Source organism: Anser anser, assembly GCF_964211835.1.
Source record: "Anser anser genome assembly, chromosome: 24".
Lineage (NCBI taxonomy): Eukaryota > Metazoa > Chordata > Aves > Anseriformes > Anatidae > Anser > Anser anser.
The window spans coordinates 4,901,112-4,925,570 of NC_139745.1; the positions used below are offsets into that span (position 1 = coordinate 4,901,112).

General features: G+C 47.7%; 2 protein-coding genes across 3 annotated transcripts; one reads left to right on the forward strand and one right to left on the reverse strand.

Moving 5' to 3' along the window:
• Positions 1 to 6,655: 6,655 nt before the first annotated feature.
• On the reverse strand, positions 6,656 to 12,089 carry CDCA8 (cell division cycle associated 8). Of its 2 annotated transcripts, none has more exons than XM_083810375.1 (10): positions 11,919 to 12,089; positions 10,964 to 11,092; positions 10,659 to 10,699; positions 10,123 to 10,198; positions 9,656 to 9,792; positions 9,192 to 9,271; positions 8,744 to 8,842; positions 8,433 to 8,559; positions 7,910 to 7,996; positions 6,656 to 7,560 (listed from the first exon to the last, which is right to left on the reverse strand). In XM_083810375.1, the coding sequence occupies exons 1-10, from the start codon at positions 11,998 to 12,000 to the stop codon at positions 7,516 to 7,518; spliced, it is 903 nt and encodes a 300-aa protein (XP_083666501.1). In that variant the 5' UTR covers positions 12,001 to 12,089; the 3' UTR covers positions 6,656 to 7,515. The 2 variants fall into 2 exon arrangements, with proteins under 2 accessions (XP_083666501.1, XP_083666500.1); XM_083810374.1 differs by having other exon boundaries at positions 9,656 to 9,795; positions 11,919 to 12,087.
• Positions 12,090 to 12,207: 118 nt separating this feature from the next.
• AIRIM (AFG2 interacting ribosome maturation factor) lies at positions 12,208 to 14,258 on the forward strand. Its single transcript, XM_083810380.1, has 4 exons — positions 12,208 to 12,516; positions 12,587 to 12,766; positions 12,847 to 12,965; positions 13,338 to 14,258. Exons 1-4 carry the CDS (start codon positions 12,245 to 12,247, stop codon positions 13,376 to 13,378), a joined length of 612 nt encoding a protein of 203 aa, XP_083666506.1. The 5' UTR covers positions 12,208 to 12,244; the 3' UTR covers positions 13,379 to 14,258.
• The last annotated feature ends 10,201 nt before the right edge of the window (positions 14,259 to 24,459 follow it).

The following is a 24,459-nucleotide window of genomic DNA, read 5'->3' on the forward strand; positions in this document are numbered from 1 at the left end:
CCTTCTCCGCACAGATGAGTCAAAGCCACCTGAGAGTAGGGAGAGGCAGAAGAGGGACGGTGCGAGCCAGCTCTCCCCTGACCGTTTGCACATTTAGGAGGGCCGAGCTGCATGAGGTACGCCTCCAGCCCCAACGCAGGGCTGCAGCGACGGGAGGAAACCCAGTGCTGCTCCTCGAGGGCACCGTTTGCTGGCGTGCATCGCGCCGAACTGCTCCGCGATGGGCGCTCTTTCACCAAGGTGAACGGAGGCCCCTCGCAGAAGGCTGAGCGCCGCAGGAGCTGGACGTGCAGGCGAGGGCTGGCAGGGGTGACAGGACAGGGGGCACACCTTGGGCTCTGGGGATGGAAGCAGGGGTGAGCATAAGCCCAGAAACCCAAAAGCCCAGCTCGCTGTTTGCTTGCCTGGAGGAAGCACCCAGCCGTGCTCCTGTATTCTCCCTTCCCCAAGTGTCTGCCTGCCTGCCTCCCCAGGAGGAGCGATGCTTACCGATGTGCTGGCTCTTTATAAAACCCTGCAATTCCCCCAGCTGCCGAGACCCTTGAGGAGCTCCCCGGCTGCCCATCCTCTCTCTGGGTGAGCCCTCCAGCAGATGCTGCCTGTAACCTGCTAAGCTGGCCACAATAAGCTGCAATTAGCACACAAACCCCCTCGATGCTATTCATACGAGGGATGCAGACAAGGATAAATCGTCCTTTTCTTTTCCACCAGCTTTGCGCCCCAACCCTGAGGATGTACCATCGCTTCCCCCACCCCATCTCTTCCCTGGAGCAGGGACCTGCTGGTGTTTGAGGCAGCCAACCCCACAACAGCAGCTACATTTTATTAACATTTCCACTCCCTGCTTTGCAGCAAAGGAATTAAGTTCAAATTGTGTATGAAACGCGTCAGCTTCCCGGCTCAGCGCGGCTCCGAACTGCGCGAAATCAGCAGGCTTTGTACTTTAGAAGGAAAATTGACCCATAACTAGTAAATATCGATTTTTTCCCTTGAAAGCTGCTCTCAGGCAGTTGCTGCAAGGCTGCGCAACGCGAGCAGCGCGGCCGACGACAGCACCGTGAGAACATCGTGCTGCAAGAGCATCTTTTCCTCCCTGAAGATAACCACGGCTCTCCCCTGGCTGCACTCCTGGGCACAGCTGGGCTGAGAGGCGGCACCCAGCTTCGAGGACATGGCTTTCCTATTAACTGGCTCACCCTTATTAAGGGAAATTAGATTAATTACACTGTAGCAGGCAATAAATCTTTCCCTGGAGAGACAGGGAGAGCGCTTGGGATTTTGGTCTCTGTGTGTGATGTTCAAATTAGCGATTCTGTCTAATCCCATTTTTCAGCGTAATAACGCTGCTGGGCGAGGGGTGGGTAAAGTTCCATGGCTTATGGGCATTAATTTTCTGGGAAAAAGAGAGAATTTCATCCCCACTCCCATCAGAGCCAGGGATGAAATCGCTCTGAAGTCTGCACCCTGTAAGCTCTGGTTCCCACCGCAGTATTTTAAGAGGACATTTATGCTTTCCCCCAGCTCAGATGTGACAGCAGGGCAGTGGCACCCTGCAATCCCACAGCGAGGCCCAGCCACACCAGTTTTCATATTATTTTGCTGTAAATGAGATTCACTGGACAATATGGATCTGATTTGCACCACAGCTGTGGAAGAAAGCCTGCCTTTGAGAAAGCTGCCATCTATGAATAAATTGGATATACTCATTTTGGGCTCCTGACAGCTCAAACTTCCCGTGGCTCCTGTTCCTGGTGCGAGGAAAGGACCCATCCTGCCTCGTGATCACCTCTCACAGAAGGAAATATCAGATTTATATTTTAAGAAAGGGCTTGCAATACAGCAACACAAGTATTTGTCTTGCTGGAGGAGGCTCAGCACAACCGGCTTCATCGTCCCCCAGCAGGACAGTTTTGCAGCTGGACAGAAGCTGTGCTCATCCCTTCCTTTTCAGAGAACTTGGCTATTTGGGCAAGGGACTTCTCCCTCGATCCTTTGAAGTGTTCTGGCACTTAGACGCAGGCAGCACAGGGAGGGCAAAGCCCTTCTTGTTCTGCCAGGCGACTGCTGGCAGCCCGTAGAGACGGGCCATGACCACATGCCATCCTCCTCATGGTGGCCAGCATGGGACCAGCAGCGATGCACCAGGGTGCTGTGCACCTACAGAGCTCACAGAGCAAGGCAGCTTCCCAGGAATTCACCTGTCAGCCCTTCCTGCCTAGAAACTAAGCTGCAGCCCCTCTGGCTTCTTACACAGCTCCCTCAAACCGGAGTCTTGCAAATAAAATTCACAGCAATGCTGAACTGCTCTTGCCTTGATGGAAGCCACAAAGCAGCACGGGACAGAGATGACACCCACCTTGCAAATAAAGGGAAAATCCAACACCGCACCTACTGCCTTCGCTTCTATCTCAGCAGCTCCCCTGCCAGGGACCCTTCCCACCAAGCACCCCCAGCACCCACCCTGGCTTTGTCCTTGCAGCACTGCTCCCTGTACCCCCAGAGACCAAGCTGTCAACCAAAATGAGTCACAGGGCAAGCTGTGTCCCTTGTGAGGCTTTTGGCATCCTTAGCCCCGGGCGGGCAGCAGCTCCCACGGCAGGACCATGGCTTTTCCTTCAGGAAAGGTGGACGAAGGCATCTCTCCTAAACCATGTGCCCCTGCAAAGCCATCGGGTGTGAGCCAGAAGAGAGCACCTGCCCTGCTCCTGAGCACGCACACACGGAGAAGGAGATGAGCAAGCATCACAGCAAGGCTCACCAGGCAGCTCCAGCATTCCTCCAGAGCCCCGCAGTACAATCAATTAGAGGAGAAGCAGCTGCAGCTAAATCCATAGCAAACACCGCTGTTTGATTTGTTTTCTGAAGTCCCCGCTGCCTGTGACATGCGATACAGGACGGGATGAAAGGCTGCAAGGTCCCGGTGGACTGTCGTGGTATGGTGCCTGGCTGCACAGCCCCTCCGAGGCACTGCTCAGCACCGCACAGCACTGCACAGCCTCCGTGCGGCAAGTCACCAGCTCGGGAAAGCCACCACCAGTCGCATCTCCTAATTAATATATGTTACCTAATTGCATGCCCAACTGTTAAATGATGTCAGGTTAATTAAATGTTAAATCTTTCTCAGTTAGGAGGGGGGAAAAAAAGAGAAAGAAAAAAGCAAAGTTACAGAAGCTTAAATTGCAAAACCCTTACAAGCCTGTTAATTTGAGTAATTGTTTTCACCTCCCACCCTCCACCACCCACACATTAAAAGCCAAACTTAAGGCTCAGCATTCAGGCCCCTTAGCAAGCCACAACATCTGGGTTAATGCTCCATCCTTGGACTACCCCGGCTTTGCACTGTAAAGCAATCAAACGCAAGACCTGGGCTGAATTTAATATTTAAGCATCTCAGCAGTCACAACAAGCTGCTGGAAGCTGCCCCTGGCCCCCAGCCGAGTGCTTCCAGCGGGACTTTGCCCAGAATGAAGAGAGCCTGGTGGGAAGCAGGCAGGGGCTGAACACAATGAGCATACGAGGGATGCCGGCTGGAGCCTGCTGCAGCAGGGTTACTGCAGAGAGCCTGGGATCCAGATAAAAACCCACTGTCAGTACAACCCACAGCCTCATCTCCTTAATGGAGATGATCTTTTGCCTCATTAAAAGCTGCTCGTTGCTCAGCTGTGAACACTGCTGGAAGGATTTAAGTTGGATCAGAGCTGGGGTGACATCACTGCTGCAGACTGGAGTTCAGCTGGAGTGGAAAAAACACTGGGGTGGGAATGGAACGCACCCATTGAGTCACTCCAGGGACACCCTGATGAGGACAAGCTATCCTTTTGATTATATTGATTAAAGGAGTGCCTTTTTTTGAAAATACATTTTTCTTGTTATTCCCCTGATCCCTGAGGTTGTGATCTGTGTGCTCATTTTCCCCAAACGACTCAAATTCCATAAACGAGTGAATTTTTGGTCCGCAGAGTATCTGAACTGCGAGCTACAGATGCTGCCATTGAATATAAAGTTCAGAGAGTCTGAACTGTCTGTTCAACCCAAGTCACCAAAACAGCAGGTGTTTCCAGACAGGCATTTCACCCTTTAATTTGCAGTTCTCACAATCACTTATTTAAGAAAGGAAGAATTTAGAAAATAGAAGAAAACGAGCTCTTCCATGCCTCTTTTAGTGATGCAAAGGAATTTTTCCACTTCTGATGGCTTCAGCTGGCCCAGGGAACATGGGGTTTAGGTGGAATTATACAGGTCAGCTGGAGGAGCTGCTGTCCTGCACCTTCAAATCAAAAACTCCTCTATGAAAAAAATGCCTAGAGACAGCTCTAATTTGTTCTAAACTATCGTCCCTTCCATCAGCGAGCAGGGAATTGTTATCTATTTATTTCTTACAATGTCACCGAATCAGTGACCACCTGCAAGGTGTCCATGATGATAAACGCTTGCTTTGTATACGGAGCTATTTCTGACAATGCTTGATAGTGCACATCTATCAAATTGCCTGGAGGAGCCACCTATTAGGATCATTATCTAACACAGTCCCTTTGAGGGAGTTCAATGTCAGCACATCCTGGGGAAGGCACCTCACCGGGTAGCTATTCTGCTCATTATTTCTCTAGATTAATAGGCTCACGTTTTCATTATGAATTTGGGCTGAACTTTGGAGTTGGCGTGCCCAGAGCAAAGCTGCAGTGAAAGAGGAGACTTGCGGGAAGCCTCCCTGTACAACTTACTGCTTGGGGCACGCAGGAGCTCCTGTCCGGAGGGAGACATCTCAGCCAGCCAGGGAAGGCACAAATGTTATTCCCCCTCCAAGACTGTAGTTGTTCACCAGACACTCCCTGCTGCTTGTTTGCTCCCTGCTGGAAGCTCCACAAGCTCTCCTTTTTCAGCTTGCTTTGTCACAAAGGAGACTTTGAAAGAGCACTAGTTCAGGTCTGTGGTTTTGATCTAAAAAACATCAGAGTTCAGCAATCTTTTATCAAACCTCAGCCATAACTCCCCAAACCACCCTTCCTACAAGAAAGCCATTATGAATACTACACAGGGCTGAGATCTATAATGAAAATTACAACCAGGAAAACTATTTCTTACAGAACCAGACGCAAAACACAGGGACCTTAATTCCTTCTACAGAGCCTCACCTATTAACAAAAGACACAAACACTTCATCACAGCTTGGTTCTTGGGAGGAAGATACAAAAAAATTATATCCTGAGAAGGCCTCAGTGTCCTCTAGCTCTCCCTTCAAGACTGGCTCTATTTTGAGGGCAGTCTCTGAAGCCATGCCCATAACACCAGACCTAGCAGCAGCTCGGATGACAAGCTAATGCCAGTCTCTTTCTGTAGGCTGAACTGCTCCTGCCAGTGAGGGATGCAGCCTCTTCCAACCTGGCAGTGTTTTGCTGCATTGCTTTTTGTTTCCCACCACTCGATTCAGAGTACAGCTAGGCTAGCACACAAGTAATATACAAATAAAACAAAACCTCCCCCCAGTACACACAGAAAAAGTCAACCAGGTTCCCTGTATTGCCCCAGGAATCCTTGAATTGAATAGAAGGAGGTTCTGGTTTTGTTGAACAAAATGCAACTGCTCAAGTAATTTTTAAATGAATAGTAGCAGAATTCAAAAACAGTAGATGAAATATACTTGTAACCTAGTAGTTTACAATATTGCCACCTGCAGTTAAGACTTGGAAGCTGCCAAAACCCGATAAACAGTGATTTCCAAATGCCTAGTGTGTAACTGAGGCTTGCATTACAGTGACATGGTTGCTTTTTAAATTAAGTTCATATACAAATGCTGTTCTATAAATTTTTTCCCCTAGCTCCTTGGCTATAAAAGATTTACACCAACACACTAAGTTGCCTCCAATAGCAGCATTTCCCAGTCTTTTTTTAAATCACGTTGCAGGCTTGGCTTTGGCAAAAGCAGAACTTCTCCAAACCTAGAAAAAAATCCCCAAAGTCACAACAAATATCCATGTTTAACTCCGTAGTCCCTCCAAAGTGGCTTGAATCAAAGGTGAAAAGGTATCTTTGTAAAGAGCCAGCTAAGGAAGAAATAGGCTTATTTTTAGAAATAAAGTTCTTAGACAAAGTTAGCAAAGCTAAATTCTTTACCATGAACACCCTTCTTATCTTTGTGTTAACTCCCTCAGCTGAAACAGAGGGAGGACTATCAGGCTGTCCCTTGCAGATGCCATTTTACACATCTGACTTTGATTAGTAGAGAACAGTAGAGAACACTTCAGGAATTGAAGCTAACGATGCTGTTAAGGAATTACATATTTTTATTTCATAGACAAGACGTGTCCTCTCCACAAAGATTCACAATGAAAATGAAACCCTGGGTTTTGAGAGACATCTTTTGCACTATAAGACATCATGCCATCTTGCTATAGATAGCTAGTGCTTCATAAGGAAGCTCTGCCTTTCTAAGCTGTCAGGAAAATAAGACCATTGTTACAGGAAAGCAAATACAAGACTCCTCTCTCCAGCCTCATTTCACAAAGCATTAAGCCAGATAAGAGTTCCTGTTACATTTTAATATAAATACATTAAATCTAGCTTCTTGGGGAAGTGTTAAAGTGAGTTTTCCTAAATTTGGAATGAAGCAAGATTTCTCTATTTCCTATAAGCAATGATGAAAAAATACCATTATTAACGACTGAAGTTATTTTATTCAGTTTAAATAGTATTTGTTGGATTTATCTCTTTGTTAAGAAAATGCAGCGAATCAATTCAATTCAATGAGTAGACAGGAAAAACAATGTTTGACTAGTCTTAACTTCCTTCTTGCCTGTCTACATTCAATTTCAGGAGAATGTCTTCTCCTAAAGCTTTTAAAGAGTATATAGGAAAAGCAAAGTTCTCTCACATTAGAGACATCACCAAATAACCTTACAGCTACTGGAGTCTGATTAGCCAGAAGGCTAGCTGATGGATTTTGTTAAACCACCAGTGATTTTTATTTCTTTAAAACCAATAAAATGAATACTTCCACTATAAAACCTCAAAACCAAAATGTTTAAAATTCATGGCAGTACCATGAACTATAAGAAACTTTCCATTTAATCCCGGGCACCTGTAACGTGCCTTGAGGTGTCTCAGATACTATACTGAGATAGTCATCACTTTTAAAGCCATCAGCAGAGAAAGGCCGTGCAAATATGATCTGTTGGTTTCTTTTCCCAGTCAGAAGTGAACTCCAGTCACTTGCATCCACTGCTTGTCTTTTGCAAGATATCACACTAGCCCTTCTATTCAGCTTGCTGGTCTACAAGCCCAAGGTAATTGTGCCTTGGTCTCCACCTTAGAGTAAACAGGAAATAATAAAAAACAACAACCTGAATACTTTAAGTAAAAAAATGCATTTTAAACCCAGCACATATTATAGGTAAAAATAAGAATTCCTAACTTCCATTCTGTAAGCTAATAGAAGGATGACAGATTAGAAGAACTAAAGATAGTAGTCCTAAATGTAAAGTTGCATATTTACAGAGCGATGTCAATATTCATCACTTTTCACCTATGCGTTTTTGCACCACTGCAAGCTTGTGCGAGACGAACCTAGAAAGAGAAAAATTCATCAGCAGTCTTAAGAGATACTATTATATCCCACAGACACTTAGAACTTCTGCCTGAAGTGGAAGACACTTTGTTTTTCAAAACATCAATAATAGTTTTCCAACAACTGCATGGTTTAATCTATTGTTTAGAATAAGCCAGATGTGAAGTAAAGGTATTCCCATCCTTCCCTTCTCAGGTCATGTTTTCTCTTGGTCAGTAAGATGAGCCAAGATACAAGACAAGGGGGAAAAAGAAATAAGGAGCTATTACAGATCAATAGTCCAGTGACTAATGACAGAGACAGTGCTGCATTATAACTTCAGGACTTGATTAAAAGAAGTAGACTTACTGATAGCTTCTTCATAATTCCTTGTGCCTCCGGATTCAGATGAAGAAGATTCTTCTTGGTCAAATCACTTGCTGTTAAACGAATACTCTGTAAAAAACACCAAAAACAAACCTTAGGTTTCCTGTTTGGGTAGCTGTAGTAGCTAGAAGATGAAAAAATAAAGAAATCCATGCACACTAACTAGAAGACCATGTACAGGCAAAGATCTACATCCAGTTTGACCAGAAGCTCACCTCATACCTGCATTTCAGTGTTACCAACATAACTGCCAGCAGAAGCTATTTTTAATTATATGTAAATGCACAGCAAAACATCACACTATATTCTGCTTAGGCCAGCTCCCACTTCTGACTGAGTTTTTAAGGGTCTTTTTAACCTACAACTATTCCCTGATAACCTGTAGTGGCACAAGTAAACAGACAAGAATGGATGACCAGGAGTCAGTAGAAACTGATAAGATGCCCAAGAATTTACAAGCTATCCTTTCCGCACAGATTGGACAGATTAAAGTTCCTGACTTTACCTCCCCTCCTCCGACAGGTACTGTAATGAAGACATCATTGCCCTCAGCAAGGGGGCTGCCGTTGGCAGAGACTGTATAAACACGTTCATTTAATGCAGGCGTGCGCAAACCTGGGGTCTTGAAAATTCTGAAATAAAATTTATAGGTAAAAAGTTTTACTGCAATTGCTTAAAACACTTTGTCAAAGTCTTATTTCAGGTTCAAAGAGACACTGGAGAATATTCTGCATAAAGATGACTGATACATAAAGCGAACAGCAAGGCACTCATCTATATAACAGGTTTTACAGAGTTATTTAATAGAACACAGACCTGGAATCAAACCTGGGTGTGACAATGGAAGTACCTCCCTGAACACAGGAATCAACAATTCGACCAGTAGCTGGAGTGATGAAGTTGTTTTTGCTTGACCTGTTTAAAAGAAAAATAAGTAAGTAAAGCCCTACTGCTCAGAAAAGAATCATTTTAACAGATGTACAAATGGCATCTCCCCAAAATTTTAGGTGAGATGATCAGAGATTCTTACTAATCCAGGGCAAACCCAAAGCTAGGGATAGCTGGTTGTTACAAGAGAAGAAGTTGACGACCACTTTCCATCACTGTCACATCATTCGGACTGCCTCCCCACCCTGTCCCCAGCATGGCATGCCTACATCAGCCACCCTACTCAGCCAAATTCCATTACATGTAAGAGATACATTTGCAATCTACACTTGGTCTCCATTTTTGAAATCCTGTAATAAGGGATACCTTTTCTTACCTTTTACTCATGCGTTTCACTCTTGCTGAAGGAGCTTTTCTGCTCCTGGACACTGGTGCTTTTTTAATAGATGCCCTCACCTGAAACACATTACTTCCCAAATCAGTTAACGCCCTCTCATGTGGCAGCTGAGTTCCAAATATGGAACAAATGCTTCCATACAGAACATTTGACTTAACAGGCTCCTTTTTAAATCACAAGAGTCCAAAACAAACCCCATATAAACTTCTGAGACCATCCCCATCCAAGTATTAGTTTTACATTCTCTCCCTTAAGTTCAGCTGTAGAACTTCAGGAGGATACGTGAACTTTTGATCTGACTCAGTCCTGTTCATTCACATATTATTGCCCAGAGCAAAATGAATACATTAAAAAATTACATGCTACTATTGGTAAAGGCATCATCATCTGAGTAAGTAGCTTATATCTTGGGAATAAAGTAACCACAAAGAGTAGCTATTTACCTTTCCCGTTCTTGAAAGAGTGTTTTCAACTTCTGGCGTTGGACAAACTTGGCTATCGTGTTTTGCTTTCTTTGCTACAGGAAGCAAAGGAGACTCTGTTTCTTCTTCAATGGCTTCAATAACCTGTTTAGATTTTTCTACTAGAAGGAGAAAGCATTATCCAAGTTGAGAACACAGTAATTTTACATTATTGACTACCACCTAAGGTAAAAATTAAGCTAGTGCATGCATTTTTGGCAACAATCTGCTTCTAAAATCTGAATTCCAATGAAAATGGTGGACAGAACACTATTTTGAACATTTTGATAGAAGTAAAGCTACTTCAGATAACAAGTATAAAGGTAAAACTACTTCCACATCTTTAAACATATTGAAAGCTTTAAGAACTGAATTATTATTCACAGTATGCTAACCACAACATGCTTTCCTCTTACTGAGCTCATCGCAATGCTTAGAAACAAACTGACCTTTCTTGATGACTTTTAAAGGAGTCTGGATAACTTCTGCTGTTAACTTGTTTATTTCTGTTATTTCCAAGTCCGCCTAAAATTAAAAAGTCAACATACTGTTAGGATTATCAACAGGATAGATCGCTAATAAATAAGAATTGTTAACTAAATCGTTAAGGATGTTATAGCAAAAACACCTTCATATTCTTCTGCTGAGCTCAAATGGGGACCGTCCCTATTATTAGGGATGTCACAACGTATTAGAACTTCCCGCTGCTCAACCAGTTTAGAAATGCTTTGGTGTATTGAAGACTGTGTTCCTCTAGGTACACAAGACTGAAGTCAAGCAGGCCAGGCAAGGAGCAGTACAAGCAGGCAAATCTTATACTGGATACAAGAAGAATCTCTTACTGATAAGTCTTAAAGCAGCATTTACAAAGTTCTTAGTGTAACCTGTATTACTGCAACACTCCTACAGATTCAAGAACCCCTTTGTTTCCTACAGGGCTGTACGACACTATCAAGCAAGTTTAATATTTATGTTGAATACTTACCGTCGCTGCCGCTTCCAAGGCCTTTTTACTCCCGCCTTTAGCTAGAAAGAAAACATTTTTTTTTTTTAAAAAGTGATCCACAAGAGCTCCTACAATAAGCACAGCTGTATTTTAACACTGCACTAGAACAAAAAGCAGCACAAAGTGGTTTTCCTAGCAGTGAGCGAGCAGCCTCAGATGGATACCAGCACTCTGAGACACCCACAGGCTTTCTGCTTGTGCAAGTCCACTCGCCTCGACTTTTTGCTGCCCTTTCAGCACCGTTTAAAGGGAGGAATGCCCCCACCAGCCCAACACCCCCATACCGAAGTACTCGAGCCAGTTCATCTCACGGAGCGCCACGGGCAGCCGGAGGATCTCGATGTCGTACAGGTTCTCTACCTCCTTGACCAGGCGCTGCCCGTTTGCCTGAATCTGCTCGACCCGGCTCCTCACTGTGGGGACAGGGGCATAGGGTCATGCTCAGCTCTGGGCCCAAGACACCCCCTCCCCCCAGAAAACCGGTCCCAGGACCCCCCCATCCAAAAAACTGCTCCCAAGACCCCCCCCCAAAACCGGTCCCGGGGCCACCATCACCCCCCTTCCCCCAAAACCAGGCCAACCACCACCCCCCTCGCCCCCCCTCTCAACCAGGCCAGCCCTCCTCTTATCCCCCCCACCCCAAACCAGGTCCCACCATTGACACCCCGCCCCCTCTAATACCAGGTCCAGCCGCACCCCAAAAATGGACCCAGGCCCCCACCCCCAAACTGGACCTGGCTGACACCCCCCACCCAAAACCGGGCCTGGGACCACCCCCTCAAAAAAAAAAAACGGTTCCAGTACCACCCCGCCCCCCCAAACCGGGCCTGGGGTCGCTCCCTCCTAAAAGCCGGTCCCGGTACCGCCGCCCCCCCCTTCCAAGAACCGGACCCAGAATCCCCCCCTCCCACCCCCTCCCCCCAAAATCAGGCTCGACCGGCCCCCCCCAACCACGCCCGACCACCCTCACCCCCTCCCCTTCCAAAACCGGGTCCCTCCGCCCCCCCCAGACTAGACCTGGCTGCCACCTACCCCCCAAAACCGGGCTTGGGGCCGCTCCCCCCCCCGCCCCAAAAAAGGGCCCGGAGACTCTTCCCCCCCCCCCCAACCCCCTCCTCCAAAAAAACGGGTCCGGTGCCCCCCTCCCCCCCACACCGGTCCCGGGGCCGCCCCACCCCCAAAACAAAACCGGTCCCAGACCCTCCCCCCCCCCCCCAAAACCGTTCCTGGCCCCCCCACCCTCGCGGTCGAAGTCCTTGAGGAATGCCGCCAGCTTCCTGCTGCGGGCCCCCGCGGCCGCCTTCTTGCGCGAGGGCGCCATGGCGGAGCCGCGGGGCCTGGAGGTGCCGCTGCCGCCGTGCGAGCCCGGCCCGCCCCAGCGCTGCCGCCGTTGCCGCCGCCGCCCGCGCCGCGTTTAAACGCAAGCCCCGCCCACCCGCCGCCCAATCAGAACCCGGAGAGCGCCGCGCGGCCAATCAGAGCCGAGCTCGGCGGCGGCGCCGCCATCCGAGCCTGGCGCCGCTTGGTAACGTCGGCGCGGGGAGCGCTTCCGGGAAGGCGCTAAGATGGCGGCGGCGGCGGAGGCGGGCGTGATGGCGGCGGCGCTGCGGGAGTGGGCTGCGGCGGCGGCGCGGCAGGAGGCGGCCCGGAGGGAGGCGCTGGCCTCCTGGGAGCCGCTGCTGGTGTCTCTAGCCGGGCTGGCGGAGCAGCTGCGGGCGGCGCGGAGGCTGGCGTGGGGCTCCTCGCCGCTCGGGGCCTTCGGGGAGCTGCGGGAGCGGCTGTGGAGGAAGCAGCGCGGCGCGGCCGAGGCGCTGCTGGAGCAGCTCGGCCGGCGGCGGTGAGGGGGGGAGGCGCCGGGGCCGGGCTGGGTGCTGGGGTGCGAGGCTCGGCTGAGCTGTGCCCCGCAGGGAGGAGCTCCGCGCCCTGAGGGACGCCGTCGGGGCCGGCGCCGCCGCCGTGCTGCGGCTCTACGAGGAGAGAGCGGCGGAGCTGGGCCTGGCCGAGAGCCTGCGGCGCGGGCCTCGCCGCCCGTCGCTGGCTGATGTGCTGGAAGGGCTGCAGGATGTGGAGCGGTACTACCGGCACCTGTATCCTTGCGGTGGGGGGTTCTCCTGGGGGGGGTGGCGGGTGCTGTTTTGTGTGTTTGGTGGCCTTACGGAGCCCGCAGGTACCTGGAGAGCAAGCTGTTCCTGCTGCGCATCAGCTGCGACAGCCCAGAAGACATGGAAGCTCTCCCGCAGGCCTGGAAGAGGATTTTGGAGCGGTACGAGGAAGACACTGTTCAAGGTAGCTCTTCACGGGGCAGACCCGAAGGGCGTTTCTCAGCCCTGGAGGCTGAAGGCCTGCCAACCACCCAGCTCCTGTGTTGGGCTCAGTAGCAGTGGGTGAACTTGCTTCCTTTGCACTGATTCTTTGCAATCTGTGCTCAGATCTTGTAAATGATTTGGTGGTAAATACTAGCCTTTGCACCCAAGGATTATCTGGGAGCGATGCCTTTTCTACCATTATAATGGGGGCTTAGTAATCCATTTCACTAGCTCTATGAAGTTGGCTTTATATACATTTCTCTTGATTGTTTCAAGTTAAATTTTTGCTGGTACAGAACACAAATAAAATGTGTTAAACTAATGCCTTTTTTATTTTTTTCCCCCAACTCAGATGTTCTTCTTAAGGTCTCTCTCTTTTTGGACAACCAGTGACAGCTGCCCTGCTAACCAGGCTCCAGATGGAAAATCCAAGGAGGACTGATGTTGACCAGCTTCTATGAGTGCCTGGTATATTCCGAGATAACCACAAAGAGGAAGATGAGTTGAGGAAGCTTTACTGATGGTGTTTTGGAAGCTGCATGAGTTGGCATTGGTAGGAAATGCTTGGACTGTTCTGTTTTCAAATGGGGGTGGACTTAACGTCTGAAGAAGAGGTTGAGCTGATCAAGTCATAGCAATAGAAGGGAGTCAGCATCTTCAACTATGGAAGTCATCCTTTCTTTTTCCTGCTATGGGTGTTTTGTATACAAAAAAAAAATGTTGAAACTTACTGACTTGTAAACAAATGGTGATCTACACTGCAAATAAATGTAACATGACGTCCAGCAGGTTGATACTACATGAAGATTTTTAGGTACCATCCTTAACAATAAATAAAGATGTCAAATCAGGAATTAAAACCAGATTGTACATTGTGCTTCTGAGCAATGTGTTTGCTTTCATCCCACCTATATATTGAAGAGGAAGGAACAAATTTGGCTTGTAAATGTAGTTACAAAAGTACACAGATCTAGCATAAACACCTGACTTCTGATATGGGCAGTTTTCGAGCGCGTTACAGTATGTTTCTGAGAGAGACATGTCTGTACCAGTTAAAATCACTTGCTTGTAACAAATATTGATATGTTTAATTCAGTCTTAAAGCTTCACACTCTGTGGCAGCAGCAGCTGCTGTCAGTTAGGGGTCATCTTCTGTTGGCCGTGAAACTGATCCTTTGTAATGTTCACAGGAAATGATGGGATTCGTGTCTGTAACTTACTTGGTAAGAGCTGTAACTTGTCAGAGAAGGTCAAATAAATAATTATGACTATAGATGTGCTTGAGTACATTTCTTTCTCTTTTTTTTTTTTTTTTTTGGGAGGGGGCAAAATAGGTCTCAAACCCCGGGGAATCCATTTGACCACCGGAGGGCACTGCTCCACCTACGGAGAGCTGTGTTCAGAGGGCCTTTGGAGGCTGCTGGCTGTGCAGGACTGGTGCTGCCAGTTCTTCCCCATCAGCTGACAACTGTTTTAGAATGGTACTTAATATGCAGTTTCAATTGCAAAGAAAAATAACATCACCCTCTTGGCTTTGGTATGGCTTCAGGGTGTCACGGCTGACGAAATCAGCGTTTGTCAAAGGAATGGCATTAAGCAGAGGGAAAGTGAGGCAGGTTCTGCTCTGAGCATGCATACTGGGCTGGTGTTCCAGGCAGCTGCTGCTCATGGGGGCTGGTGGGGCGCTCAGCTGGTTTGCTGGCACGGCTGTAAGCAGCTCCTCTTTGTGCCTGCATGCCCCACGTTGCTTCAGGGCCCTGGAGTGCTGCCGGTGCTGATCCTGCCCTCCAGCCTGCTACGAGAGTGGCTCTTGTGGCTGGATGAGCAGCTTCTGCTCTTCGCATCCCCTACAGACCTTGTGCAAGAGTGCAGCTTAACTGCTGTGAGTCAATGTGCCACTGTTCTGGAGCTTTTCACTTGGCCATCTCCTTGCTAGGAAAGTGAGAAATGGGCTCCTCCTGCCTCGGTTTAAGATAAAGCAGATGATGCAGTTAAGATACTGGTTTGGCAGACGAGCCAAGAATGCAGTTTATTTAGCAAATGTACAGCAGTCTCGATGCAGCTGCTTCTGCATGTGAAGCATTTCCCATCTTTGAGTAGCTCTGTCTCACTGTGACCTGTCACTGACTCATTTTGCCAGTTTGCTTCTGGTGCAGCAGGTTGCATCATGGTATCAGTCCAGTGTAAGGCATTTATTTTCACGTCCACTGCATGGTGAGCGATTTCATGTAATGTCCCTTTCCAGAACTTTGCTCCCAGCCACAAATTCCTCTCTCAGCTCTAGATATTCACTTTCTACCTTTGGATTATTTAAATTCAGATTCACTTTCCCAGTATTTAGGTTCCAGTCAGTGAAGTACTGTAGGTTAACTTTATTAGCTAGTGCCTGCTGTTAGTGTTCAGCCCAGGCGTCTTCCTTAGGGACATTACTGACTTCTGATTTTAAGGAAAGGATGAGTGTCTGCTGTGGGATGACAGAGACTGCAGTGGATTTATGTAGATTACTGCCTAGCTGTTTCTGTGACAGCTGCCTGCCGGTGTCTGCAGAGGCTGTCAGTCTGAAATGCATCTGACAAACGAGGTTGTATGTTGTGATACAGAAGAGAGCAAAGATAATAACAGTCTCTCCCATCCATCTCCCTGTCTCTTTTCTGATAGTTAAAAACCTGTGGCAGAAGTGAAGATGTATGGCCTGTGTTGGGACTGTGCTGCCAAGCTGTGTGATTTGCTGCCTTACAGGAGGCATTTTGATGGGAAGAAAGAAACTTCAGTTTTCAAGTCTGTTGACATTCTTTCAGTGCACTCTGGTGCATTTTTCTTCTCGCCTCTGTTTTGCACGTCTCCACCAGGCAGACAGGAGCGGCGGTTCTGCTCATTGCCTGGCTCCACATGTGATTAGTGTGTACTGCTGCAGTCGTTGTCACCACCCCTGATAGTTTGTCTTTGGTTTGCTGTCCGAGGGTGCTCTGAGTTTAAGACTGCCATCCATAAACATCTTGAGTTTCTTAATCATGCAAGGACGGGCCAAGGTGATCCGTCTCCACAACAAACTCGTCCCACATTGCCAGATAACAAAGTAGATGAAAAAAAGTAAAATGAAGGTTACCCAAATCCATAAAATGTTTTGAGGAAAAGGGTTGAAATTCAATAGGAGTTATGTAGATGCTAGTTTGCATTTCTTACTGTCACTTCTGAAGCACAGTGACGTATTCTGAACTTAGTCCCTTTGCCATGATTTGAGCTAAACCCCGTGCTGATATATTTCAGCACGAAGATAGGATGCAAAAAAACTGTACTGTAAAATGGCAGAGTGTAAAGCCAGAGGGGAGGGCAGGCAGACTAACAGGGAACAGCTGTATAGACTTATGTTCATTACATATGGCATGAAGGGGGTAAAGACAGATGACTGTAGGGTGAATCTTGGGGTATCGTCCTCTTTGGGCCTTGAGGTATCATCATCAAAAAACAGTAAATCGTGGTGTTTGTGGATGCAAAATTGTGTTTACATAAGCACACACTATACAGCCCTTCAACACCCCTCTTCTCTGGCAGTCTGTCTTACAGCTGCATAAAGAATTAATGGATTTAAATTTTGGAAGGTCTTCAGAACCGTTCAGTGGTGGCCTCTCTGCTTCTACTGGGAGTCCGGCCCTCTAGTATCTGTCTTTTGGGTTAACAACAGCCCTGTTAAAAGTGCTGAGAGAGCTTTCTGAATTAAAACTAGCCATGACCTGACTCCGACTCTCACTGGAATGGGGTGAAGGAGGTGCTCATTGAAGTTTTGGTGTGATTAATTACAAAGGACTGTTTATGGCTGATAGGCCTTGTCATCGGCTGCGTTTGTCTGCAGTGTTCTGCAAGGGCACAAACGAACCTCTGCATCACAGCTCTCTAATTGGATACAACTGTGAGTTTTGCTCAGTTTCAAGATCTGTACTTTGCAGTTCAGGAAGGCTGCCAAGATCCCCAGTTGTTAACAAGAATGTCATTCCTTGTGTGTGCGAGCCTCCCTTCAGCCTGTATTTGGTGGAGAACCTCTGCAGGTTCAAAGCGTCCCACCGTGAGGACAGTCCGGGTGGGTATTTCGTATCCAAGTGCTTAACTTCAGAGCACTCGAGTGAGAAGGCCGCTCCTCCTCCTCAGATACTTGGGAGCCTGCCCCACTGAGTTAGCCACCTGCAGACAGGCGGTTTGGATGTCATTTTGCGGTGCTGCCCCAGCCTGCAGCTCCAAGAAGCCAGGACAGACCGAGGTAGGTGCTGCTCTTCCTCCCCGCATCTCTCTTCTCCGTCCTGAATGTCCCTGGCTCGCTCAGGATTTGTTTCTGTGCCTGAACTTTCCAAAACAGAGCTGCAATGTGGCCCACCGTTAGCAAGTCAGGTCTGCCTGCACTCATCACTGAAAAATTTCAGTGTTTTAGTGCTAGGACAGCAGCGGCGTTTACCTGGCAGACAGAGGGGCTGGAGGAAGCTGTGTGTGAGGACAGAGGCCTGTGCCATGCCTCAGTGAGGCCAGTGGGTAACAGCAATGCCAAGGGCATTGCTAGCTCTGAGACTGACTGATAAAATATACCTAACCATAAAAATAAATCTGAGTGCCTTTATTTTTGGAACAGAGCTCTTAAAGTATTCTTGCATGGAGATCTGTCTTTTAGGAATGCAATAAAACAAAGTTAGCAGCTGGAGCTACCTTGCTGAAGTAAAATTTTCAGGAAACACAAAGCTCATGCTTTGATTTTCAGCTTTACCTCCTACTAACGTAGTTTGAAAATAGTTATTCTTAACTTACAGCGAAAGCACAAACTAAAATCAGTTACTAAATTTAAATACCCACAAACATTTATGGAAAGCATCTGACTTCTATCTGGTTAGTTTGTTTTTTCATGTAGGGTGCAAGTTAGCTTCTTATGCAGTGATGTCTCTACACATTTCTGCTTTAGAAATGAGACCAATTATGGGTAATTTTATTTTTGACACATTTATATCACCCCATTCTCCCACTGTGCAATAGAGTACAGTTGTGCTTTCTGACTGTCTTCTCATGATTCTGACCAGCTTGCCACCATACTGACAATAAAAAGCTCTCATTCATCATATCCCTCCCGATCCTCCAAACAGTGGTAACAGTTAGTGCCCATCTCTGGATATTCCAGGTTCCCAACATCTTTGCCCAGGGTTATGCTGGAACCAAATATATGGACTTTTAGCACCAGGTTCAGAACTCCAGACTTCTAAAAGAAACCCGAAAGCTTTGCTCCAGCATTAACTCATGTGTTTTCAGACAGATTTCAAAACTGAATTTCCATATTTAGAAAAAAGGTAAAGAATTTGGCACCTGAATTTAAGTTTGATTTTACTTGGAGGCAGAAATATGTGATAAAAAGCTTCGTGAGTCATTTAATGAACCAAGCATGAGTTTCACAAGCCCCTGTGGTTTTCATGCTCATTCTTTGTGACTTTCATCTTGGCCTGGAGCAGAACTCCTTTGTGATTTTGCAGGGCCCCAGAGGCTGCTTGAGTGCTTATCCACTCAGAAATAAAACAAACATTCTCCCATCTACATTAATTGAATGTGCAGCTCTCGTTCCTAGCACTCGGCTGTCTACGCTTTAATGTTTCTCTAGTGCTCTTGACTTTATCACAGCATTTGCCCTGTTGAGTTGTTGGTAGGCTCTAAGGGGAGCAAAATCTGCTAATCCTATCGACGTGAGTTGAATGGGAACACATCTGGCTGCGAAGCAGGGATGTGCTTTCCTGCAGCGAGGAAATGCTCAGCTCAGGGAGCATTGTCTGGCCTTGCAAAGATGGGCACAAACATTTTTTTGGCCAGTTCTTTGCCACTGTGATTTAGCCCGTGTTGCTACATCCTGCCCTTTCTGCTCAGCAGACCCTCAAAGACTGGCTGTTCGGCACTTCACGCTTCAGCGGAGTGCAGACTGTTCTCATCTCCCTCGCTTTATCTACCAGTCCTGTGTAGGTTTTATTTCAATCCTCCCTTCCTGCTTTTCCCCTCAGCCCTTTCACTCCTCCTCCCTCCTTCTGTGGAAACAAATCTACAGTAGGTGTCTCTTGAACTGGCCTGAACTCCTTGTCCCAAGCACCTTCCTGACTAATCCTTTCCAGATGTCCAGGAACTTTTATGTTTAGCAGTTCTGCTCAAGTTCCTCATTCATTCTCAGACAGAGCAAACATTATATTTCCTAATATTATTTGAAAAATAAGGCTGATCGTGGCCTTCTAGGAAGCAGTTGTCACCTCAAAATACAGCGTTACAAGCACCGTTGCAGCCTCCTGCCCCCAAACTGGAGCTCCACAGACATTCACAGATATCATTACAATTTTAATTTTCTGTATCCGACTACACTCCATGGCTTTCTGTGACGTTTTGAAAGCACTCGGCTCGGTGCTGGACTTGTACCCAGCCAAGAGACAGGGGTGTTAGCTTCCAATTTCCCAGTTGCAGCAGCATGGAGAAATTAGGAGATCTGTCCGATGTTACTGAGACAACAGTGAGCCAACAACGGAAACCAAGTTTCCCTGCCTGTCCTCTCATCTAGTTTCCAGAATAACTTTGGTTTTGGGGAGGTGTCTGTTACTTCACACCGGAGGAGAGGGCCAGTGGCTTCTATTTGCGGTCTCCTGTCTTTGCTGTTGAGTATATCAAGCTGCATGCAACCTCATGGTTGGTGCATAACAGCCACGTTCAACGTGGGCCTCAGGGAGGAAAGGACTGTCTGTCATCCCAAGGTCCAGAGGGTTGATGAGATTTGTAAGACTGGAAGTAATGAATAAGTCAGTTTACAATCCTGGAGACTGCCTCTTCAACACAGCCTCTGGCTTGCCTTGAAGTCACGTCCTGCGGTTCCCCATGTGCATCCAATGGCTTTTCATCTCTTTTCCACTGTGTTTTTAATCTGTTTTTCACTCTGCTGCACTCTGTTGTTTTGGGGATATTGGAAAGCTTTAGGCTGTTCAGTGGGACTTGGGAAATTCCTGTCTCTTTCCTTCAAATTTTCTTTGCTTTGGGATTCACCTCGGTGTGTTATGTATCGATTGCAAAATACTGGGGGTAGGAGAGAGGGAGCTTCCATAAATTCAGATTGTTGTTATGAAACAGTTGGTGCCATCGGTGGTCTGGGGCCCTGGAATGGGTAAGTGTTGGTAGGATGAATCTGCTTTGTTGTGCTGTGCTCCCTGCCACCTCCACAGTCACCACTGCCTTCCCCCTCGACCCGAGCTTACAGAATAGTAAGCAGGTCTTTAGTTTCACAGCAAAACAAGCCCTGTGAGGCCTGGTTTTCCTCCTTCCCTACCGTACCACAGCTACTTCCTCACTGGGAGCTGATATGGGATGGCTCCCTGTACCTTTTTTCCTGCAGTCCAGACAGTCTCTAGGCCACCTGGGGAAGGGAGAATGAAGAATATCAAGCCGGTAAGTCTCCTAACCATTCTGCTATGTGAGGAATGAATCCAAGTGCCTTTGCAGACTATTAATCTTTTCCAATCCTAAGAAAGCAAACGATCTCCTCCCGCTCCCATAAATTCAACCTCTCTCTCCTGCTTCCTCCCTCCAGTGTTTGAACTGTTCGCCAAGAGCTTTATTAAAAACTACAAGATGCAGTTTTGTTTCTAACCGAATCCCAAACAACTGCGTTAGGTGGAGAAGAAACATTTGGTGCAGTCAGCTTTAGAGCATTTTTGTGTATAGTCCATAGCCACTTGTCAGCCAGAGACCAGATTCAACTTTGCGCTGAGCGTAATAGGACCTCTTCTCTTTTCTCCTGAGGTTAGGAGATGAATTCAAGCTGGTCAAACCTTAGGGCCTCATTTCGGAGGGTACCTGGCAGTGACTGTGGAGAGTAACTGATGTGACCTCCGTGGCGCAGTGGAGGGGATGCTATCGGCGTGGTCTGATAATGCCTCATTCTTTCCTGACTCTGTGATCCTGCCTGCTGCTCTGCTCCAAAAGTAATGCTGTTCTCCGCAAAGCGCCGCCAGCTCCGGGAACAAACTGTGCTGTGCAAGGCCCCGATGGTTTTCCTGTTGATCCCCTTCTTTTTCTTGGCTTTCAAGGGGAAGGTTTCTGAAGATGCCACAAACCCTGCCAGAGTCCTCTTGACATAACCCGGGGCCGTAGCACATCTGCGGGAGGTGCGGAGCAGCAGCAGGTGATTGTCCTCAGCTGCTGATGCCCCAGCTGCTGATGTGCACGGAGAAGACCCTGTTGGGGCTGGAAGACAGCAACCAAGAGCAGCTTGGGACCGGCCGGGGTCCCGTGGCGAGGTGCGTGCCAGGGACCCCACCAGCTGCCATGCGTCACTGCCATTCCTTGGCACCGCGCGCAGTGTGTCACAGCCTTCTCCGTTTCGTTTCTTAATGTTCCCTCGGTCTGAAATCCATCAGCCAGTGCTGAGGAAAAAAACATTCGAGGAAGAAGCCAAAGCAGAAGTAAGCAAAGCTGTTCCTTTGGCTGGATTCCTCCAGCTCGTTGTGTCCTGCTACTTCGTTTGAGGAAGGGAAAGCTGCTCCTGCTTCGTGCACCTGAACTAGGGGGAGAGGACAGCAACGATCACAGCTTTATTTCTTGCCTTCCCTGGCAGAAATTGTGCATCCCTGTTTCAGAAATGAAAGGGTGGCTCCATTCAGTGCAGGAGGAATTGGGATTCTGGAATCAATCCTATGATTTTCATTCTTCTGGGTGTCTGAGAAATAACATTGTTCAGTTCCGTCCTTTATACGTTACCCTCGAAAGTGGTTCGACTGTCTTTCTCTCCTCACCGGGAAACTGAAATGGCTAAGAAATTTAAATAGAGCTGAAAACAAAACAGAAAATCAGAGGCTGGTCCATCAAGACTTGTAAAGGCATCATTGGTTTACACACTCTGAAGATAAAAATGGTCTGACTTTCCCTCTGTTGCAGTAAGAGGGTATCCCTGCCATTCAAAAATGGGGATAATTTGCCATGTATGACCTGTTTTTTTTTTTTTGCAACAAGTTGTAGTTGGCTCTACGATGTTTCTTGCCTGAGGAACCTTGCAATTTTCACTCGTTTCTGGGCATTGCAAATCAGCCTCTGTTTAGCAGTAATTTTTGGAGGGCAGGGGAATAGGAGCAGAAGAGTTTCACTGAGGGAAAGGTGCAGAGCTGTGGTGGGTGAAGCTGTGCATCTGCGGGTATGGTGCACAGGGGAGTAAGAACCTGAAAATTCCAGAAATTTCTGCTGGGGACAAGGCTGAGAAAGGGGAAAAAGGTTGAAAGAGGAATCCTGGGTTGTCTGGGCCAGTACGCAGAGCTCTCCTCCCCCAAGAAATCACCATGTTGTTACGCAAAGCAAAGATCGCCTCGTGTGGTTTTGCCTGGGATAACTCTGTTTCATGGCATGATTTTGATACCTCTGTACCAAAACACTGGGAAGAGGGTCAGAGCAGGTTGTGCAAGTGGAAAAGAGGAGAAGAGGCTGTGGAGTGGGGAACATGCTCTTGTGGCTTGCACAAGGACTGCTTTTAAACTTAATAAATCTATCCGTGAGTCAAATGTCAGAAGCAAGGGAGGAGAGAAGTAAGGGATGGAAAAGTCCAGATTGTTGTGCACAAAAGAGGAGGAATCTGGAGGAATTCTGCAACCCAAAGAGCTTGCAGCTGATGTGCCTGGAGCAGGAGGCTGGGAGAACATCGAAGACAGAGACCGAGCTGTTCTGCTAATGAGGAACCTGAAACCATCCGAGGCTGCCATGCGTGTTCATCACATCTGCAGCACGCACGACTTCAGGAGGGCAGAGCCCCTCGGAGCAGGGGGTCCTGGTCAGACAGTGCCCCTTCCCTTCCCCACGTGCCGTGTACAGCATCATGGCCGGGGGGTCCTGCGTCCCCAACCCGAGGCAATGGGGAGCCAACAGCGTGGAAAAAATGCAGAGGCACCAGGGGAATAATCCAGACCAGCTTTTGCTGGACACTGCTCCCCCAACTCTAAAAGGCTTTTTGGTTGAGTTTAATAAGATTAGTCTGTAAGCTCTGGAGATGTCATTTTGCTGGCAGGTTTGCGTTCAGTAGTTTCTTGAGCGCCAGGGAATGCTATTGCTCATTTCATTGGCTCGCCTTGATTTCACTGGATCAGGCTGTTGCTTTGCTTCTCAATTAGCCGCATCTGCACAACAGTAACACGCTGGAGATTAGAAAGCCTGGAGGAGGGTGCAAAAGAGTTCAGCCACTCGGAAGGGAGTTCCCTGCATCCCCCCTCCCGGCACCTTGGGAAGGCTTGGGCTCAGCACCCAACCTGACTTCTGTCTCCATCAGAAACCCTGCTGGGATCCAAGCCCCTCCTTATCTCTGCAGCTCGCAGCAGTGACATTGTACAGCTTGTTCTGTTGTTGGGGAGCGTGTGTTCTCTAAAAGCTCCAGTTTAGGTCTGTGCTGACATTATTGAAGCTACTGGTAATAAAGCATGTCACTACAAGGGCCAGGGCCACATCTGATCCTGTAAAGGGAAAGCAAAAAACAAAAACAAAACCCAACACACACACAAAAAACAAACCGACAAAAAAAATGAAACCAAACACGTATTGACAAGAGGGCTGGGTTTCCAGGGACGTTGAGCACCCTCCACGGAGTGGCACCTCCCCAGCCCGCCGCGTTTGCCATGTGCAAGGGACAAGCGGAGCACAGGAGCGGCAGCTTCCCGGTGCCACATCATCGTGCAAGTGTTGAACACGCCGAGCGCAATGAACTCCAAATAAATGCTGTTGATGCCTCTGCCATCCCGTCAGGGATTAGTACATGCTGGAGCAATTTGCATGGGGATGAAACTTGGAAGAAAGGGCAATGCTGAGGGAATACGGTATTATTTATTATTGCCAGTTGCAAGGGAACAGCAGCAGTCTCCAAGCTTGTATAACTCTGGAACATGACTATTATTAGAACGGAAAGTTAGCAAGCAATTAGCTAATTGCAATTCACATTGTCTGTTGGCAATTATAAGGAGAACAGTTATAAACTCCAACAGATGGAACTCAAATGGGTCAGTCCTTTTTTTTTTTTTTTTTCCATCCTGAAAGGGCATTTGCTGTGAACTTATAAACTATAGGTTCCGATCGTGGCTTCGTGAAACAAACCAGTCCTGTGAGTAACCACGTCGAAGCTTCAAACAACTTTCCCTGCTGAGGAAATGCTGAGCAGCCATCTTCTGGCTTGCAGCAGATCTGCCCAGCGCCCGAGGCTGCTGGTGGGTAGAGCTCGTCCTCGCCGGGGGACCTCAGGACCAGGAGCCAAGGGGTAGAGGGGCTGAGAGCCCTGGGGGGCCCTGGGGATCCAGCACGACAGCGTCACCCCCCGCAGATGCGAATCTGTCTACTCTAGCATGCTGCTGAATCTGAGGTCTTGCTAAAGCTGGCCTAAACCCAATCTGGACATCTTCAGGGCTGGAAAATTCAACTAATTGCTCTGTGGTTTCATTCATTTACTCTGCTGTGGTAATATTTGT

Bases quoted from the DNA above. Each gene is read 5' to 3' on its own strand.
- CDCA8 (XM_083810374.1), bottom strand. From the start codon at position 12,000: ATGGCGCCCTCGCGCAAGAAGGCGGCCGCGGGGGCCCGCAGCAGGAAG. The intron at 8,560-8,743 runs GTCTGTGTTCTA...ATTTTATTTCAG, and splicing joins ACACCCAGGTTTGATTCCAG to AATTTTCAAGACCCCAGGTT. The intron at 7,997-8,432 runs GTAAAGTCAGGA...TGTTTTTTACAG, and splicing joins TACCTGTCGGAGGAGGGGAG to AGTATTCGTTTAACAGCAAG.
- AIRIM (XM_083810380.1), top strand. From the start codon at position 12,245: ATGGCGGCGGCGGCGGAGGCGGGCGTGATGGCGGCGGCGCTGCGGGAG. The intron at 12,767-12,846 runs GTATCCTTGCGG...CGGAGCCCGCAG, and splicing joins GAGCGGTACTACCGGCACCT to GTACCTGGAGAGCAAGCTGT. The intron at 12,966-13,337 runs GTAGCTCTTCAC...CCCCCAACTCAG, and splicing joins CGAGGAAGACACTGTTCAAG to ATGTTCTTCTTAAGGTCTCT.